This window comes from Triticum urartu, chromosome 2 (genome assembly GCF_003073215.2).
Source record: "Triticum urartu cultivar G1812 chromosome 2, Tu2.1, whole genome shotgun sequence".
NCBI lineage: Eukaryota > Viridiplantae > Streptophyta > Magnoliopsida > Poales > Poaceae > Triticum > Triticum urartu.
Genome location: NC_053023.1, coordinates 37148478 through 37169911, shown reverse-complemented (window position 1 = coordinate 37169911; position 21434 = coordinate 37148478). Strand labels below are relative to the sequence as shown.

Here is a 21434-nt window from a genome sequence, read left to right as displayed (position 1 = left end):
GACTAAAAGTAGTGGGACTAAAATTTTCTAACCTTACCCATGCTTGGATCCAAGTACTCCCTCCGTCCAGGTGCATAGGGCGCCTAAGAAAAAGCTCTGCGATTTAGGTGGGTTAAGATTGGACAAGAGCGTGCGCAGGTTTCCCTCAAAATTGAAACTGAATTTAGAAATTAATCCTGTCATTAGTGCTTGGAAGGAGCCATGGAAATATGCAGCATGCATGATTGCTTTCACACAGGAAAAGAGGCGGCACAGAGGAGAGAGAAGAAGCAACATGCATGTTGTTTGCTTTCACACATGAGATTATTAGGAGGCGGACCGGTGGGAGATTAGGAGAACGAGCGCGTCCCGGTGGAGTGAACGGAAAAGACGAAATGGTTTAGATAAACGAGGAGCATTTAATTGAATTAGGTCTAACACTTTTGGAATTTTAGGATTCTCTTAGGTGCCCTATGCACCTGGACGGAGAAAGTCTAAGGGCATCTCCAACCGGTTGTATGTTAGTCTTGTTGGTAAAATGTCCATGTCATCAACCAACAATCTATCATACAACTACTCCAATGGGTTGTATGTAAGCTATCCAATAGATGATGAGAAAATAAATATGGTTGCTCTCTATTTCACCTTGGAGCTTGTGCAAAGGTTGTTGGTTAATCTACATACAACTTTGCTCTCTCTCCACATTTAATGTTGTTGGGTTTCGTAGTAATTTCAAAAAAATTCCTACGCACACGCAAGATCATGTGATGCATAGCAACGAGAGGGGAGAGTGTTGTCTACGTACCCAACGCAGACCGACTGCGGAAGCGATGACACAACGTAGAGGAAGTGGTCGTACATCTTCACGATCCAACCGATCAAGCACCGAAACTACGGCACCTCCGAGTTCGAGCACACGTTCAGCTCGATGACGATCCCCGGACTCCGATCCAGCAAAGTGTCGGGGAAGAGTTCCGTCAGCACGACGGCGTGGTGACGATCTTGATGCACTACAGCAGCAGGGCTTCGCCTAAACTCCGCTACAGTATTATCGAGGACTATGGTGGCTGGGGGCACCGCACACGGCTAAGGAATAGATCACGTGGATCAACTTGTGTGTTTCTGGGGTGCCTCTGCCTCAGTATATAAAGGAGCCAAGGGGGAGGGGGGGCGCCGGCCAGGAGGAGGGCGCAGGAGGAGTCCTACTCCTTCCGGGAGTAGGGAAGGAGTAGGACTCCCCCCCCCCCCAATCCTAGTTGGACTAGGATTCCCCGGGGGGGAAAGAGGGAGAGGGGGGCCGGCCATCTCTCCTAGTCCTAATAGGACTAGGGGAGGGGGGAGGCGTGCAGCCACCTTGGGCTGCCCCTTTCTCCTTTCCACTAAAGCCCATTAAGGCCCATATGGCTCCCGGGGGTTCCGGTAACCTCCCCGGTACTCCGGTAAAATCCCGATTTCACCTGAAACACTTCCGATATCCAAACATAGGCTTCCAATATATCAATCTTTACGTCTCGACCATTTCGAGACTCCTTGTCATGTCCGTGATCACATCCGGGACTCCGAACAACCTTCGGTACATCAAAATGCATAAACTCATAATATAACTGTCATCGTAACCTTAAGCGTGCGGACCCTACGGGTTCGAGAACAATGTAGACATGACCGAGACACGTCTCCGGTCAATAACCAATATCGGGACCTGGATGCCCATATTGGCTCCTAACATATTCTACGAAGATCTTTATCGGTCAGACCGCATAACAACATACGTTGTTCCCTTTGTCATCGGTATGTTACTTGCCCGAGATTCGATCGTCGGTATTCCAATACCTAGTTCAATCTCATTATCGGCAAGTCTCTTTACTCCTTCTGTAATACATCATCCCGCAACTAACTCATTTAGTTGCAATGCTTGCAAGGCTTAAGTGATGTGCATTACCGAGAGGGCCCAGAGATACCTCTCCGACAATCGGAGTGACAAAACCTAATCTCGAAATACGCCAACCCAACATCTCCCTTTGGAGACACCTGTAATGCTCCTTTATAATCACCCAGTTACGTTGTGACGTTTGGTAGCACCCAAAGTGTTCCTCCAGCAAACGGGAGTTGCATAATCTCATAGTCATAGGAACATGTATAAGTCATGAAGAAAGCAATAGCAACATACTAAACGATCGGGTGCTAAGCTAATGGAATGGGTCATGTCAGTCAGATCATTCAACTAATGATGTGACCTCGTTAATCAAATAACAACACTTTGTTTATGGTTAGGAAACATAACCATCTTTGATTAACGAGCTAGTCAAGTAGAGGCATACTAGTGACACTCTGGTTGTCTATGTATTCACACATGTATTATGTTTCCGGTTAATACAATTCTAGCATGAATAATAAACATTCATCATGAAATAAGGAAATAAATAATAACTTTATTATTGCCTCTAGGGCATATTTCCTTCAGTCTCCCACTTGCACTAGAGTCAATAATCTAGATCACATCACCATGTGATTAACATTGATAGTTCACATCATCATGTGATTAACACCTATAGTTCACATCGTCATGTGACCAACACCCAAAGGGTTTACTAGATTCGGTAATCTAGTTCACATCGCTATGCGATTAACACCCAAAGAGTACTAAGGTGTGATCATGTTTTGCTTGTGAGAGAATCGCTATGTGATTCAGATCCGTATGTATTTTGCAAAATTCTATGTCTACAATGCTCTGCACGGAGCTACTCTAGCTAATTGCTCCCACTTTCAATATGTATCCAGATTGAGACTTAGAATCATCTGGATCAGTGTCAAAAACTTGCATCGATGTAACCGTTTACGACGAACCCTTTTTGTCACGTCCATAATCGAGAAACATATCCTTATTTTACTAAGGATAATTCTGACCGCTGTCCAGTGATCTACTCCTAGACCACTATTGTACTCCCTTGCCAAATCAGTGCAGGGTATACAATAGATCTGGTATACAGCATGACATACTTTATAGAACCTATGGCCAAGGCATAGGGAATGACTTTCATTCTCTTTCTATCTTCTGCCGTGGTCGGGCTTTGAGTCTTACTCAACTTCACACCTTGTAATACAGGCAAGAACTCTTTCTTTGACCGCTCCATTTTGAACTACTTTAAAATCTTGTCAAGGTATGTACTCATTGAAAAAACTTATCAAGCGTCTTGATCTATCTCTATAGATCATGAAGCTCAATATGTAAGAAGCTTCACCGAAGTCTTTCTTTGAAAAACTCCTTTCAAACACTCCTTTATGCTTTACAGAATAATTCTACATTATTTCCGATCAACAATATGTCACTCACATATACTTATCAGAAATGCTGTAGTGCTCCCACTCACTTTCTCGTAAATACAGGCTTCACCGCAAGTCTGTATAAAATTATATGCTTTGATCAACTCATCAAAGTGTATATTCCAACTCCGAGATGCTTGCACCAGTCCATAAATGGATCGCTGGAGCTTGCACATTTTGTTAGCACCTTTCGGATTTGACAAAACCTTCTAGTTGCATCGTATACAAATCTTTTTTATTAAATCCATTAAGGAATTCAGTTTTGTTTATCCATTTGCCAGATTTCATAAAATGCGGCAATTGCTAACATGATTCGGACAGACTTTAAGCATAGATACGAGTGAGAATCTCTCATGGTAGTCAGCACCTTGAACTTGTCGAAAACCTTTTTGCGACAATTCTAGCTTTGTAGATAGTAACACTACTATCAGCGTCTGTCTTCCTCTTGAAGATCCATTTATTTTCTATGGCTTGCCGATCATCGGGCAAATCCATCAAAGTCCATACTTTGTTCTCATACATGGATCATATCTCAGATTTCATGGCCTCAAACCATTTTGCGGAATCTGGGCTCATCATCGCTTCCTCATAGTTCGCAAGTTCGTCATGGTCTAGTAACATGACTTCCAGAACAGGATTACCGTACCACTCTGGTGTGGATCTCACTCTGGTTTACCTACGAGATTCGGTAGTAACTTGATCTGAAGTTTCATGATCATCATCATTAGCTTCCTCACTAATTGGTGTAGGAGTCACAGGAACAAATTTCTGTGATGAACTACTTTCCAATAAAGGAGAAGGTACAATTACCTTATCAAGTTTTCTACTTTCCTCCCACTCACTTCTTTCAAGAGAAACTCCTTCTCTAGAAAGTTTCCGAATTTAGCAACAAAAGTCTTGCCTTCGGATCTGTGATAGAAGGTGTATCCAATAGTTTCCTTTGGATATCCTATGAAGACACATTTCTCCGATTTGGGTTCGAGCTTATCAGGTTGAAACTTTTTCACATAAGCATTGCAGCCCCAAACTTTCAGAAACGACAACTTTGGTTTCTTGCCAAACCATAGTTCATAAGGCGTCGTCTCAACGGATTTTGATGGTGCCCTATTTAACGTGAATGCGGCCGTCTCTAATGCATAACCCCAAAACGATAGTGGTAGATCGGTAAGATACATCATAGATTGCACTATATCCAATAAAGTACGGTTATGACGTTCGGACACACCATTACATTGTGGTGTTCCAGGTGGCATGAGTAGTGAAACTATTTCACATTGTTTTTAATTGAAGGCCAAACTCATAACTCAAATACTCTTCTCTACGATCAGATCGTAGAAACTTTATTTTCTTGTTACGATGATTTATCACTTCACTCTGACATTCTTTGAACTTTTCAAATGTTTCAGACTTATGTTTCATCAAGTAGATATACTCATATCTGCTCAAATCATCTATGAAGATCAGAAAATAATGATACTTGTCGCGAGCCTCAATATTTATCGGACCACATACATCAGTATGTATGATTTCCAACAAATCTGTTGCTCGCTCCATTGTTCCGAAGAACAGAGTCTTAGTCATCTTGCCCATGAGGCATGGTTCGCAAGCATCAACTGATTCATAATCAAGTGATTCCAAAAGCCCATCAGCATGGAGTTTCTTCATGCGCTTTACACCAATATGACCTAAGCGGTAGTGCCACAAATAAGTTGCACTATCATTATTAACTTTGCATCTTTTGGTTTCAATATTATGATTATGTGTATCACTACGATCGAGATTCAACGAACTATTTTCATTGGGTGTGTAACCATATAAGGTTTTATTCATGTAAATAGAACAACAATTTATTCTCTTACTTAAATGAATAACCGTATTACAATAAACATGATCAAATCATATTCATGCTTAACGCAAACACCAAATAACACTTATTCAGGTTCAACACTAATCCCGAAAGTATAGGGAGTGTGCGATGATGATCATATCAATCTTGGAACCACTTCCAACACACATCGTCACTTCACCCTTAACTAGTCTCTGTTTATTCTGCAACTCCCGTTTCGAGTTACTAATCTTAGCAACTGAACTAGTATCAAATATTGAGGGGTTTTCTATAAACACTAGTAAAGTACACATCAATAACATGTATATCAAATATACTTATGTTCACTTTGCCATCCTTCTTATCTGCCAATCACTTGGGGTAGTTCCGCTTCCAGTGACCAGTCCCTTTGCAGTAGAAACACTTAGTCTCAGGCTTAGGACCAGACTTGGGATTCTTCACTTGAGCAGCAACTTGCTTGCCGTTCTTCTTGAAGTTCCTTTTCTTCCCTCTGCCCTTTTCTTGAAACTAGTGGTCTTGTCTACCATCAACACTTGATGTTTTTCTCGATTTCTACCTTCGTCAATTTCCGCATTACGAAGAGCTTGGGAATCGTTTCCGTTATCCCTTGCATATCATAGTTCATCACGAAGTTTCTACTAACTTGGTGATGGTGACTAGAGAATTCTGTCAATCACTATCTTATCTGGAAGATTAACTCCCACTTGATTCAAGCGATTGTAGTACTTAGACAATCTGAGCACATGCTCACTAATTGAGCGATTCTCCTCCATCTTCTAGCTATAGAACTTGTTGGAGACTTCATATCTCTCAACTCAGGTATTTGCTTGAAATATTAACTTCAACTCCTGAAACATCTCATATGCTCCATGACGTTCAAAACGTCTTTGAAGTCCCGATTCTAAGCCGTTAAGCATGGTGCACTAAACTATCAAGTAGTCATCATATTGAGCCAGCCAAACGTTCATAACGTCTGCATCTGCTCCTGCAATAGGTCCGTCACCTAGCGGTGCATCAAGGACATAATTCTTCTGTGCAGCAATGAGGATAAACCTCAGATCACGGATCCAATCCGCATCATTGCTACTAACATCTTTCAACACAATTTTTCTCTAGGAACATATCAAAATAAACATATGAAAGCAACAACGCAAGATATTTATCTACAACATAATTTGCAAAATACTACCAGGACTAAGTTCATGATAAATTTAAGTTCAATTAATCATATTACTTAAGAACTCCCACTTAGATAGACATCCCTCTAATCCTCTAAGTGATTACGTGATCCAAATCAACTAAACCATGTCCGATCATCACGTGAGATGGAGTAGTTTCATTGGTGAACATCATTATGTTGATCATATCTACTATATGATTCATGCTCGACCTTTCGGTCTCCGTGTTCCGAGGCCATATCTGTATATGCTTGGCTTGTCAAGTATAACTTGAGTATTCTGCGTGTGCAACTGTTTTGCACCCGTTGTATTTGAACGTAGAACCTATCACACCCGATCATCACGTGGTGTCTCAGCACGAAGAACTTTCGCAACGGTGCATACTCAGGGAGAACACTTCTTGATAATTTAGTGAGAGATCATCTTATAATGCTACCGTCAATCAAAGCAAGATAAGATGCATAAAAGGATAAACATCACATGCAATCAATATAAGTGATATGATATGGCCATCATCATCTTGTGCTTGTGATCTCCATCTCCGAAGCACCGTCGTGATCACCATCGTCACTGGTGTGACACCTTGATCTCCATCGTAGCATCGTTGTCGTCTCGCCAAGCTTGTGCTTCCACGACTATCAATACCGCTTAGTAATAAAGTAAAGCATTACATCGCGATTTCATTGCATACAATAAAACGACAACCATAAGGCTCCTGCCAGTTGCCGATAACTCGGTTACAAAACATGATCATCTCATACAATAAAATTTAGCATCATGTCTTGACCATATCACATCACAACATGCCCTGCAAAAACAAGTTAGACGTCTTCTACTTTGTTGTTGCAAGTTTTACGTGGCTGCTACGGGTTTAAGCAAGAACCAATCTCACCTACGCATCAAAACCACAACGATAGTTTGTCAAACAGACTCCGTTTTAACCTTCGCAAGGACCGGGCGTAGCCATACTTGGTTCAACTAAAGTTGGAGAGACAGTCGCCCGCAAGCCACCTATGTGCAAAGCACGTCGGGGAAACCGGTCTCGCGTAAGCGTACGCGTAATGTTGGTCCGGGTCGTCTCGTCCAACAATGCCGCCGAACCAAAGTATGACATGCTGGTAGGCAGTATGACTTATATCGCCCACAACTCACTTGTGTTCTACTCATGCATATAACATCAACATAAATAACCAGGCTCTGATACCACTGTTGGGTTTCGTAGTAATTTCAAAAAAATTCCTACGCACACGCAAGATCATGTGATGCATAGCAACGAGAGGGGAGAGTGTTGTCTACGTACCCAACGCAGACCGACTGCGGAAGCGATGACACAACGTAGAGGAAGTAGTCGTACGTCTTCACGATCCAACCGATCAAGCACCGAAACTACGGCACCTCCGAGTTCGAGCACACGTTCAACTCGATGACGATCCCCGGACTCCGATCCAGCAAAGTGTCGGGGAAGAGTTCCGTCAGCACGACGGCGTGGTGACGATGTTGATGCACTACAGCAGCAGGGCTTCGCCTAAACTCCGCTACATTATTATCGAGGACTATGGTGGCTGGGGGCACCGCACACGGCTAAGGAATAGATCACGTGGATCAACTTGTGTGTTTCTGGGGTGCCTCTACCTCAGTATATAGAGGAGCCAAGGGGGAGGGGGCGCCGGCCAGGAGGAGGGCGCAGGAGGAGTCCTACTCCTTCCGGGAGTAGGACTCCCCCCCAATCCTAGTTGGACTAGGATTCCCCGAGGGGGAAAGAGGGAGAGGGGGGCCGGCCACCTCTCCTAGTCCTAATAGGACTAGGGGAGGGGGGAGGCGCGCAGCCACCTTGGGCTGCCCCTTTCTCCTTTCCACTAAAGCCCATTAAGGCCCATATGGCTCCCGGGGGGTTCCGGTAACCTCCCCGGTACTCCGGTAAAATCCCGATTTCACTCGGAACACTTCCGATATCCAAACATAGGCTTCCAATATATCAATCTTTACGTCTCGACCATTTCGAGACTCCTCGTCATGTCCGTGATCACATCCGGGACTCCGAACAACCTTCGGTACATCAAAATGCATAAACTCATAATATAACTGTCATCGTAACCTTAAGCGTGCAGACCCTACGGGTTCGAGAACAATGTAGACATGACCGAGACACGTCTCCGATCAATAACCAATAGCGGGACCTGGATGCCCATATTGGCTCCTACATATTCTACGAAGATCTTTATCGGTCAGACCGCATAACAACATACGTTGTTCCCTTTGTCATCGGTATGTTACTTGCCCGAGATTCGATTGTCGGTATTCCAATACCTAGTTCAATCTCGTTATCGGCAAGTCTCTTTACTCATTCTGTAATACATCATCCCGCAACTAACTCATTTAGTTGCAATGCTTGCAAGGCTTAAGTGATGTGCATTACCGAGAGGGCCCAGAGATACCTCTCCGACAATCGGAGTGACAAAACCTAATCTCGAAATACGCCAACCCAACATCTCCCTTTGGAGACACCTGTAATGCTCCTTTATAATCACCCAGTTACGTTGTGACGTTTGGTAGCACCCAAAGTGTTCCTCCGGCAAACGGGAGTTGCATAATCTCATAGTCATAGGAACATGTATAAGTCATGAAGAAAGCAATAGCAACATACTAAACGATCGGGTGCTAAGCTAATGGAATGGGTCATGTCAGTCAGATCATTCAACTAATGATGTGACCTCGTTAATCAAATAACAACACTTTGTTTATGGTTAGGAAACATAACCATCTTTGATTAACGAGCTAGTCAAGTAGAGGCATACTAGTGACACTCTGGTTGTCTATGTATTCACACATGTATTATGTTTCCGGTTAATACAATTCTAGCATGAATAATAAACATTCATCATGAAATAAGGAAATAAATAATAACTTTATTATTGCCTCTAGAGCATATTTCCTTCAAATGCATGCCACATCATCACTATGTCCTAGGTGGCAAATTTACCAACATCTATCTTACAACTGTTGGAGATGCCCTAAGAGACTAAAATCAAGTTGATGAGCATTTATTATCTTCCCAACCCTCCAATTCAGAACTCGCCCGTGTTAAAGGAGAGGAGTTAAATAAGGAGAGAGAGGACTAATTCATATTTTAGTAGGGGTACCCATCTTTAAAAAAATTAGTCTGAAGACTAGTTTTAGCCCCTCTTTAGTCAGGGTTCTTGAAACTTTAGCCTCTTAAAGAAACTATTTTTAGTCAGACTAAAATAAGTCCCTTGGATCCAAACACCCTCTGAGTTCATTCGCCAATATATGTCCCCCACGCTTTCATGTTCCCATCCTTTCTCTGGCAGTAACACCTTCAGCAGCTATTATGGTTATTGGCTAATGTAGCCCCTCCATCTTCGACCTTACTGCAGAATTTTCCCTACAATTCCGTGTTCAGCCTAACAATTTCGTTGATTTATTTTCAGTCTTAATTTTGTACAAGCAGTGTACATCTTGCTTCTGGTCTATCGGTTCAGGCTAATTCAGAAGGTTCGTTCTCATATCTTGTTTGGATTTTTCTTCATCTGACAATTGCATGCGTGGTAATTTCTTCACGGGCGCAGCCATGCCCTGTCTCTTCATGCTTTACTATACATGTAACTAAGCGTTCTTTCTCATACAATCCCCCATGATAATTATTGATATGTATGTGTATCATTCATCCTATGGTACTATCTCCGTTTAAGTTTACAAGTCTTACGCGTATACCTAGGTTGCCAATTTTATCACCCTAATATAAACTATATAACACAAAAATTATATCGTTTGAAAATAGAACATCTGAAGTTTATATTGGTATATTTTTTGTAATATATGACTTGTATTAGGTTGGTCAAATTGATGACCTAGGAGTACGCATACGCCCTGTAAACTAAGAGAGAGGTAGTACTGTCTGTTGATGTATTCCACAGACTTACACCAATTCAAATGCACGAAAAACATAACCCGATTGCTCTATCAATGAGTGAACAAAGGCCAATAATTTCCCTGATAATGTCTTTCCTAAATACACAGTATAACACATTGAGGAAAAATCATTGGCTCGCATTAGATACAGGAAACAGGGAAAGTTAGATCAGGTCTGGAGTACTGGATGATGCCTCTGGCCACATTTCCCTCTAAATGAAGAGTAGATTATTTTGATTAACCCCGACTCCAGACGATCGAAACAGCGCGTTTCATATGATTGTTGTTGGAGCACACACTATGTCTACTTACCAAATCTTTTAGACCTACCTCCAGATCTTGCAAACCAACCTTTATCCAAGAAACAAATTGTTGCATCAATGTTACTATTTCTATACCATAAAAATTGTAGTTTTTCCTGTCATGTCTCCACGTTGATTTCCATGTGATGTAGCTTAATTTCGATGCAAAGTACTTGAGCCTGTTTCGGCTAGAAGACATATGATCTTACTTTTGGCCTTTTCACAAGTATCTTCTCATTCCTAAGCAGAATAAGAGCTTTCTTCTTTGCAGGTGTTGTTGCCTACAAGGGAAACGACATGAGCGAGATGAGGCTTTGAGGTCAGTGGAGAACTTGATTGACCTGTGATATAATGCCCGATTTGGCGCTTCATGCGCCGATTGCAGTTCAACCTACAAACCGGAGGTGTGCGGGGAGTGCGATTGACAGGGATAGAACCCACAATCTCTTCCTTCTGAGTGGACTACACTAACCACTACGCCACCTCAACACTTGTGAATGCCTACTTCTTGTTTTACATTTCTATGTATAGGAAATGCCCCCCTTCCCCCCCCCCCCATGTTTTCGATATTTCTTTTTTTGTTTCTTGTTCCATTTTTATTTTCTTAAATTTGTGAACATTTTTCAAATCAATGATTTTTTCCAAAATTGATGATTTTTTTAATTTCAACGAACTTTTTTTCAAATTTGATTAATTTTTTTAATAAATGATTTTTTTAATATTATGGTGAACTTTTTATCAAACTGATGAACCTTTTTCTATTCGCTGAAGTTTTTTTCAAATCCGATCGATGAATCTTTTTTCAAATCCGATGAACTTTTTATTCAAAATCGATGAACTTTTTTTTGCAAATCCGATGAGCAGTTTTCAAAATTCATGAACTTCTTTTCAAATTTGTGAACATTTTTCTCAAAATCAATGAACTTTTGTTAAATTTGTAAACTTTTTCTCAAAATAGATAAAAAAATCAAAATTGATGAACTTTTTCCAAAATCGAGGATTTTTTATTCAAATTCAATGATTTTTTTTAAACCAATGGTTTTTTTTTCAAAATTTCTGATCTTTTTTCTCAAAATCTATGAACAATTTTCAGAATTTATGAACTTTCTAAAATTCAATGATGTTTTATAAAATTGTTGATTTTTTTTCAAAATCAATGAACGTTTTTCATAATTTGTTTTTTATTTGTTTACTTTTTCCCAATTTAGTTAACTTTTTAACCCACGAATATTTTTAATAAATCTATGAACTTTTTTTTTATTTCACGAACATATTCAAACTATAAAAAACGGAGGATGGTCTTTTCTCTGAACCAGCAGCGCGGCACAGCCAGAAAACAAAATACTAGCGAGGCGAGTTGATTGAGCGCACGATTTTTTTTTTCAGTGAGCGAGTGAAGCGAATCCGACGGGAGGGATGGAGCGATGTTAATTGGTTGTGGCGTGCTGTTGGTTGCTGTAGGCGACACTTCTCCAACCTGCACCTAGAGCGCCAAATAGGAGCTCCCCTTCCTCTACTTTGATGCACAAGTCCAAGCTCTGGGCCCCCACGTTTGGCCTGGTCTTGACTTGGACCGCATTGGGCTGCAAGCCCAGACCATAGACCATGAGCATGGACCCGACCATGTTGCCCTGGCGCAACCCCTCCGATAGTTCATGAAAGGGGATTGTCTCAAAAAAAAAGCTCATGAAAGGGGAACGCCCACGTCACACTTGTAGAAAAGACATGCTGAAGAGTGAAGACCCCTAAAACGATACCTACTCCCTCCGTAAACTAATGTAAAAGCGTTTAGATCACTACTTTAGTGTTCTAAACGCTCTTATATTAATTTACAGAGGAAGTACTACAAGCTCAAAACAGGGCCGGGCCCATTGTTGTGCCAAACGTGCAGCCCGCACAGGGCCCATGATTTTGGGGGCCCCAAATTTTATATGTAGGCCTAGTATTTCTTTAAAAAAAATCCAGATCAATGTCTTACTGGGCCGTGAGGCGTTGGAGCTGGGCCTATGTTGCCATGGAGCGCTACGCTACAGGCCGTGAGTAAGATGGAAAAACAGATCATTCCTAAAAGAATGATCGTAAGATGGAAACATATCGTCCGTAAAGGAAAAGCAAGATCGTTGTGCTACGCTACAGGCTACGATCGGGAATTGGGATCGTCTCGAACTCTCGATCAGGCCCTGTTCTCGATCACGAAACGGAAACGGGATCTAGGGATCATCTCGTCGCCTTCGCCTCATCTGACCTTTCTATTCCTGACTTCCTCTCCCATATTTCATACTCGTTGGCTCGTTGCATCATCGGATCGATCCGTCATCCATCACCGACTCCAGCTTTCAGGTGCTTAGCGAGTCCTTTTTTCCGATTAACTTCGGTTCCTACTCATAATTCCTAATTTCTGAATTAATTTTTGGCAGGGATCGTTACTTTGTGTCTTCATTAGAGATCACAGTCACAGTTTAGCAGTTCAACCGGACAAGACCCAAAACTATTTTACACCTGTTGTTGATCAAGCAATTTTCTCACTCACAAGGAGATTTCAGCAATATCAAGGTTACCAGAAAATTTTTGGTTTCTTGTTTACCTCAGAAACATTGCGCTCATTGGATATGGATAGTTTGAAATCTTCTTGTGTTAATCTTGAGGCTGCCCTTATGAAGGATAAACAATCTAATATTGATGCCAATGATCTGTTTGTTGAGTTGAAGTTTCTTCAAAATTTCATGCCTAAAGAAAATGTCGGACCTCTTGAAATTTGGAATTTTTTAAAGCGGCATGACTGTTTTCCCAATGCAAGTATTGCATATAGAGTTTTGTTGACCATTCCTGTGACAGTGGCATCGACAGGAATAAGTTTTTCTAAGTTGAAGCTATTGAAGTTCTATATGCGTACTACTATGACACAACAAAGACTCAACGATTTGGCCACAATAGCACTTGAGAGTGAAGTGTTGGAGAAGATTGATTACGAGGATATCCTTGAAGATTTCATTTCGAAGAATACTAAAAGAATGGAAATTTTCAAATAAATAGCAACCGGGAGTTGAATAGGTATGATTTTTTATACATCCAATTGTTATGTAAGACATTATATTATATACATTATAAAAAAATTCTGCTTGATATATATACTCCCTCCGTCCGGAAATACTTGTCGTACAAATAGATAAAATTAGATGTATCTAGATCTAAAATACATCTAAATACATCCATTTTTTCGACAAGTATTTCCGGACAGAGAGAGTACATTATAATTTCTCGTTAGTTCACTTTTTAGTAAGATAGAGCCCATTTTTTAGTTTCGCACAGGGCCCCGGATTTTGTCCGCCCGGCCCTGGCTCAAAATAACATGAAGCAGTGTTGAGATGCACACAACTGAGGATATTTGAGGAAGGCGGTATACCTCAATATGCAACCATATAGTGAAACTGCTCCGGGATTGCACAATTTTGAAGACAGGTTTTGTGGCTTAGAGCATCTTCAGCCGTTCGGGCCCCCGAGGCTTGAAAAAGCGCCGCCTGGGGGCGCGCCGACGAAAATATGGGCGTGGGTGCAGTCGGTTTCCCAAGCGCCGACCGACGCCGAACCTAGACTCCGTTTTTTGAATTAAAAAGTCGGCCAAAGACGGCACATATCAGGCAAAATAGGCGATTTTTCATTAATGTTTGTACATTAAAGTCTGAAAAACTCATATAAAAAATAGAACATGCGCCGCCGTCCCCCGCCCGCCCTACAGGCCGAAGAACACGTCGAAGCCGTTGTAGTCGTCGCCATCACCGCCGTCGTCAGCCTCCTCCTTCTTCACGCCGCCGCCGTCCTTGCTGCTCCCCTGCCCTGCATCCCCTTGGTGGACGGGCTTTGGTGGCGCGTCCTCGTCATTGTCCTCGAGGATGATGACGTCGCCCTCGTTGCGGCCGCGGCGCCGGGCGGCGATCTCCTCGAGGGCGCGGCACTGGCGCTCTATCTCCAGCTTCGCGTAGTCCTCGCGCGCCCACTTCAGGGCGGCCTCATCGTCGATGGCCAGCTCTCTTACTCGCTCTTGACGACGACGAGGCCTGGCTCCGTCTTGGGCTTGACGACGCGGGACGAGGAGGAACCGCCGCCGCCCTCGTTGATGACGATGTCGCGGGTGCGCCGCCCGAGCGGCGTTCCCACGGGCTCGGCCTTCATGCTGGTGAGCATCGGCGAGCCAGAGGAGAGGAAGGAGGAGGAGGACGACGACGACGACGACGAAACCGCCATACGCCGCGCCCGGGGGGCCGGCGCCGTGGCCGCCGGGTACTGGAGCGGCGGCTCGTTCCCGCCCTCGAGGTGCGACAGGACGTAATGGAGCGTCCGCCCGGGGACGCCCTGTTGGGGAACGTAGTAATTTCAAAAAAATTCCTACGCACACGCAAGATCATGGTGATGCATAGCAACGAGAGGGGAGAGTGTTGTCTACGTACCCTCGTAGACCGAAGCGGAAGCGTTGACGCAACGTAGAGGAAGTAGTCGTACGTCTTCCCGGTCCAACCGATCCAAGCACCGTTACTCCGGCACCTCCGAGTTCTTGGCACACGTTCAGCTCGATGACGCTCCCCGGGCTCCGATCCAGCAAAGCTTCGGGGAGGAGTTCCGTCAGCATGACGGCGTGGTGACGATCTTGATGTTCTACTGTCGCAGGGCTTCGCCTAAGCACCGCTACAATATGACCGAGGTGGAATATGGTGGAGGGGGGCACCGCACACGGCTAAGGAACGATCACGAAGATCAACTTGTGTGTCTATGGGGTGCCCCCTGCCCCCGTATATAAAGGAGTGAAGGAGGGGAGGGCCGGCCCTCTCTATGGCGCGCCCTAGGGAGTCCTACTCCCACCGGGAGTAGGATTCCCCCTTTCCTAGTCCAACTAAGAGTCCTTCCATGTAGTAGGAGTAGGAGACAAGGAAGGGGAAAGGAGAAGGGAAGGAAGGAGGGGGCGCAGCCCCTCCCCCTAGTCCAATTCGGACTAGGCCTTGGGGGGGCGCGCGGCCTGCCCTAGGCAGCCCCTCTCTCTTTCCCGTATGGCCCAATAAGGCCCAATACTTCTCCCGGCGAATTCTCATAACTCTCCGGTACTCCGAAAAATAGCCGAATCACTCGGAACCTTTCCGATGTCCGAATATAGTCGTCCAATATATCGATCTTTACGTCTCGACCATTTCGAGACTCCTCGTCATGTCCCCGATCTCATCCGGGACTCCGAACTCCTTCGGTACATCAAAACTCATAAACTCATAATATAACTGTCATCGAAACCTTAAGCGTGCGGACCCTACGGTTCGAGAACAATGTAGACATGACCGAGACACGACTCCGGTCAATAACCAATAGAGGGACCTGGATGCCCATATTGGCTCCTACATATTGTACGAAGATCTTTATCGGTCAGACCGCATAACATACGTTGTTCCCTTTGTCATCGGTATGTTATTTGCCCGAGATTCGATGGTCGGTATGCAATACCTAATTCAATCTCGTCACCGGCAAGTCTCTTTACTCGTTCCGTAATACATCATCCCGCAACTAACTCATTAGTTGCAATGCTTGCAAGGCTTAAGTGATGTGCATTGCCGAGAGGGCCCAGAGATACCTCTGCGACAATCGGAATGACAAATCCTAATCTTAAAATACGCCAACCCAACATGTACCTTCGGAGACACCTGTAGAGCTCCTTTATAATCACCCAGTTACGTTGTGACGTTTGGTAGCACACAAAGTGTTCCTCCGGTAAACGGGAGTTGCATAATCTCATAGTCAGAGGAACATGTATAAGTCATGAAGAAAGAAATAGCAACATACTAAACGATCGGGTGCTAAGCTAACGGAATGGGTCATGTCAATCAGATCATTCACCTAATGATGTGATCCCATTAATCAAATAACAACTCTTTGTCAATGGTTAGGAAACATAACCATCTTTGATTAACGAACTAGTCAAGTAGAGGCATACTAGTGACACTCTGTTTGTCTATGTATTCACACATGTATTATGTTTCCGGTTAATACAATTCTAGCATGAATAATAAACATTTATCATGATATAAGGAAATAAATAATAACTTTATTATTGCCTCTAGGGCATATTTCCTTCACGCCCCACCATAGGCGACGGTCGTCGGTGTTGTGGCGCCCCCTCACCGACGCGTTGTTGGTGGAGGCGAGTTGTTGCTCGTGGTGGCGTTGGAAGTACGCCGCCCAGCTCGCGTGGTTGTCGGCGGCGTACTCCGGGCGGCCGCGCTCCTCCTCCGGCAGGGAGTCCAGGACGCGCTCGATCTCGTCGTGGAAGTGGCCGGGGTGCTTGGGGTCGGGCCGCGGGGGGACTGGGACGCCTCCGGCACTGAGCCGCCACCTCCCACTCGTGCATACTGCGGCGGCCGAAGCCATTGGCCGCCGCAGCGTAACCGGGGAACCATTCACCCATTAGAGGTTGGTTGGTGGGAGAGAGAGATGAGAAGGGTGCCGATGACGAGAGAGAGAGAGAGGGGGGGGCGATGGGGTGTGTGTCCAGCAGCGATGAGGGTGGCTTTTTATAGCGCACGGCGTGTGTGTACGTGTGGCGGGAGGGGAATCAGCGGAAGGCTGACCGGCGGCATTACTGCGCCGCCCGTGGTGAATCAGCGCAAGGCTGACCGGCGGCAGCCTTGGCATTGACTCCCCGCGGGAAAAACGAGGCGACGAGGAAGGACGACGATGCGCCGTGTGTCGCTGACTCCGCAGTCCCACCGGGCTTAACGCTTCTCCCGGCGCCCTCGGGCGCCCCCAGCGCGCCGGGTTCGGTCTGGATCCGCCGGCGTCAATTTCGGACCGAATCGGCGAAAAATGGGCTTATGGGGGCGCGGCTGGGCCCTTTTTTTAGAGCCGGCGCTAAAAAAGGGTTTTGGAGGGCTTGTTGAGGGCGTGACTAGGCCCCTTTTTTAGAGCCGATGCTAAAAAAGGACCTTTGAGGGCCTGTTGGGGACGCGGTTGGAGATGCTTTTATAGACATTTCCCACTACCACGAATGGTATGGCCGCTTCAAAATTTTGAAGATAGGTTTTGTGGCTTATAGACATTTCCCGTAGAATAAAAATGTGGCTTTATAGACATTTTAGTTATTTCCTTGTGTGATGCAGGGCATTAAATATATAATACTCCCTCCGTCCCAAAGTAACTATAGTATTCTTTGCTAGGAGCGAAGAATAGAAATTCAATGATACTAATTCTTAGAATATCACGGCAAATATTATTACCTACAAGAATCAATTGTGTGTAATATTGTACCAATCCCTTCTATACATATTAATTGTCGCTGATTTATTACAACAACAAGGTCTTCACGCCTCGATGAACTTTGTACTATTAAATGAGTGATAATTAATGTGGATTAGAGTATGTATAGTTTATTTTGCTTCTTTGTTTTTTCAGCACGTTATTTTGCGTGCAATTAGAAAGAAAAAGATATCGCACACACACATACAAACACTTTGAATAGCCAGAGGTTATAGATACATTGATCAACATATCTATCAGATCAACATATCTATAGCCAGAGGATATAGATAGATCAGGACGACCCGTCACTGTAGCTTAGAGAAAACAAAACCAAATGAGTGACATCAATGTGACCATCTCCACCAGCTGTTTGATCTGCATGTCTGGTCTACAAAGCCAGCAGCCGAAGTCGACGACGCAGATCGACAGCAGAGCAGGAAGACATGGAGATTGCGGCTGAGTGCGAGCACCACATGGAGCCGGTGCTGGTGGCACCGAGCCAGCCGACGCCGGGGCACACCCTCTACCTCTCCAACCTCGACGACCAGTGCCTCCTCCGCTTCTCCGTCGAGTTCCTCTTCGTGTTTGCGGGTGCGGTCGACGTCGACGCCCTTAGGACGGCGCTGTCCAGGGTCCTCGTCGACTACTACCCACTCGCCGGCAGGCTCGGGCCCGGGGACGACGGCAAGCTTGTCGTCGATTGCAACGCGGAGGGGGCGCTTTTCGGGGAGGGCTCCCTGCCGGGGCTCACTGCCGACGAGTTCCTCCGGGGGTCTGTCATTGCTAAGCCTCACGAGTCTTGGAGGAAGCTGCTCCGCGGAGCCGAGGCGCGGAGCTTCCTTGCCGTGCCCCCACTCGTCGTCCAAGTGACTCACCTCGGTTGCGGCGGCACCGTCCTTTGCTCGGCCATCAGCCACTGCCTCTGCGACGGCATCGGCGCCGCGCAGTTTCTCCATGCGTGGGCGCGCGTCGCCAGGTTCGAAGCCGCTGATCACCACGTCACGCCCTTCCATGACCGCTCAGTCCTGAGGCCACGCTGCCCTCCGCGCATCGCGTTCGAGCACCAGGAATACGCCATGAACTCCCTCCCCGGCGACGGTGACCCGGTGGTGACGCCCAGCCTCTTCGTCGGACCGCTGGCGCCGGTGTCTCTGACCTTCACGGGGGCACACGTCCAGCGCCTCAAGGACCGGTGCGCGCCGTGGCTCGAGGAGTGCACATCCTTCGAGGCGCTCGCGGCGCACGTCTGGCGCGCGTGGGTGCGGTCCCTCGGTCCTCCGAGCGACCTCCGCGTGAACAGGGCCGGCCCTGTGTTTTGGGAGACCCTAGGGGAACTCGGCGACATGAGCCCCTATGTCATAAGATCATATATATGTATGTGTGCGTGTGATATATAAACATATATATAAGAGTAATCTTTTAACCACGCATCTTTAGTTTGAAATTTGACTATTATAATTATTAGACAATGCCATATTACGACAGAAATACTCAAAAGATAGCAAAACAAAATTAAAATGACATGATTACCTCAAAAAAGAAACAAATTCGACTCACTCCATTGACAACAATAATACTCCATTGCTTCAAAAAAGGTTTCTTCGGGCGTTTCTTGATGCAAAGTCATTAAGGGCACTATCAAGATCAACATCAGATGAGTTATCATCCGAAAAAGCTTCTTAGACAACGTAGCATGCTGTGCCCTAAAATTATATAAAAGTAAAGAGTATACAAAGAATTAGAAATTTATAAATCGGAAGATCGAAACCCTAGATATGGACATAGAATGACTAAAGATTAGGATGGTTGAATGTATACTATGTAGAAGGGTATACATAAAAATTTTGAAACTTCAGATGGATAGTTGAATACCTAGTAAAGAAACTACTCAAATTGAGGGATCGATGAATGGATCAGGAGTCGTGGATACGTACTGTCCTGAGTCCTGACACTCACATACGTATAACGTATTAGCCTATTGCTGGATGGCCGGGTTGCCGGCACGGCCGCACAGCGCAACAACAGTCTGCCGGACTGCCGCGCGCAGCAGCGACAACGAGCGGCCAAGGTGCTTAGCGGCGGAGCGACGGGCCGACGATACGACGAAAGACGAACCGAGGATTGAAGGCATAAGCCAGATCTTCCGATTGATTTGTTTCACATGTATACGCGTGCGCTGTGCGGCCGTCGTGGCTGATGCTTCGCTAATCTCTACCTAGTTACCTTTTTTTTAACTTTCTACCTAGCTACCTGAGGGGCCAAGCACATCTCATTTATTTTTTCACACAATTTTTTCCTTATCTATTTGTTTTTTTTATACTCTATATGTATACACATCATGGGCCCCCCTTCGGCCTGGGCCCTGGGCCGCCGCCCCTCTGCCCATGCCCCAGGGCCGGCCCTGCCTGTCGGCGAGCCTGGTGATCTCGGCGTGGACGCGGATGGGGCTGGAGGACCTGGACATCGGGGCCGGGCGGCCGGTGCACGTGGGCCCGCTGACCAGCGAGACGTACTGCTTGTTCCTCCCGGTGGTCGACGATCCCCGTGGCGTGACTGCGCTGGTGTCGGTCCCGGAGGCGGCCGCCGAGAGGTTGGAGGACGACTTCCTTCATGGGTTGGAATTGGATGACATGCATGACGTGGAAAACGACGAGCAGTAATGGTTGAAGGCTAGAGTTCAAGGAAATATATGTATTGGATGTTTTTCCTACTATACCTTATTAACCTTTCTTGCGCTTTGGCCTTTGAGGAGCGAATTTCATTTTCTAAAAGGTGAAGGTATGTACGGTTCAGTGGCAAGATCCACTACTCAATGACTTTAGAGAAAGGTGTTACAGCTCCATGGTGGCAATACACCCTCATGATATATGCATTATCTCCCTGCAGTCTATTGATTTTTTTTCAAAGAATCATCTTTTTAAACCGTAACTCTAATTTAATATGTTATATATGAATTTAATTAGAAAATTGTGTAGAACTTGAATATGATGTTTTTTTACATGTTAAATATTTTTAAAATGCTATTTAGGGTGCAATGTTAATCAATGGCATACAATCCGTCTTCCTTTCATACCAGCGATCTGTATTGCAACATGTAAAATTAAAAGTTAATATTTGAGAAATATTATAATCCTTGGGCATGTTGTACTTGCACCAGGTTCTCTCTTTGTACATGCTTCATGATCTAAGACTACCTTTTCTTGGCGAAATTCACGCGCGTACTTACCAGCGGACTACACATTTTTTTAGTGAATACACAAATAATTTTTATAGGATGTACATACACTTATAAAATTCATGAACCTCAGAAGTACATGAAGGTTTATTTTGAAAACATCCAAACAATTCGTGTAATAGTCATGAATGTTAATAGTGGAACCGATAAGGAGAGAGGTGTTTTGGAGGCCGAGCTCTATGGAGGCCTTTATTTTTGAAAAATTCAAATTCAAACTTTTATGGTTCAAAAAATTCTGAAAAAATATGCATGTATGCAAGGATGTAACCCACATATGTGTAAAAATTCATGATGAAATACCTTGTGTTGCGACTTGTACAAAAAAGACAAATTCATGGCCTGGGAGGATGAATAGTATCATGTGTTAAACAGAC

General features: G+C 44.8%; 1 protein-coding gene across 1 annotated transcript; it reads left to right on the top strand.

The window, feature by feature from the left end:
• The first annotated feature begins 18268 nt into the window (after positions 1-18268).
• LOC125534895 (alcohol acyltransferase 9-like) lies at positions 18269-20485 on the top strand. The gene is made up of 2 exons (XM_048697949.1): positions 18269-19180; positions 20219-20485. The coding sequence occupies exons 1-2, from the start codon at positions 18269-18271 to the stop codon at positions 20483-20485; spliced, it is 1179 nt and encodes a 392-aa protein (XP_048553906.1).
• The last annotated feature ends 949 nt before the right edge of the window (positions 20486-21434 follow it).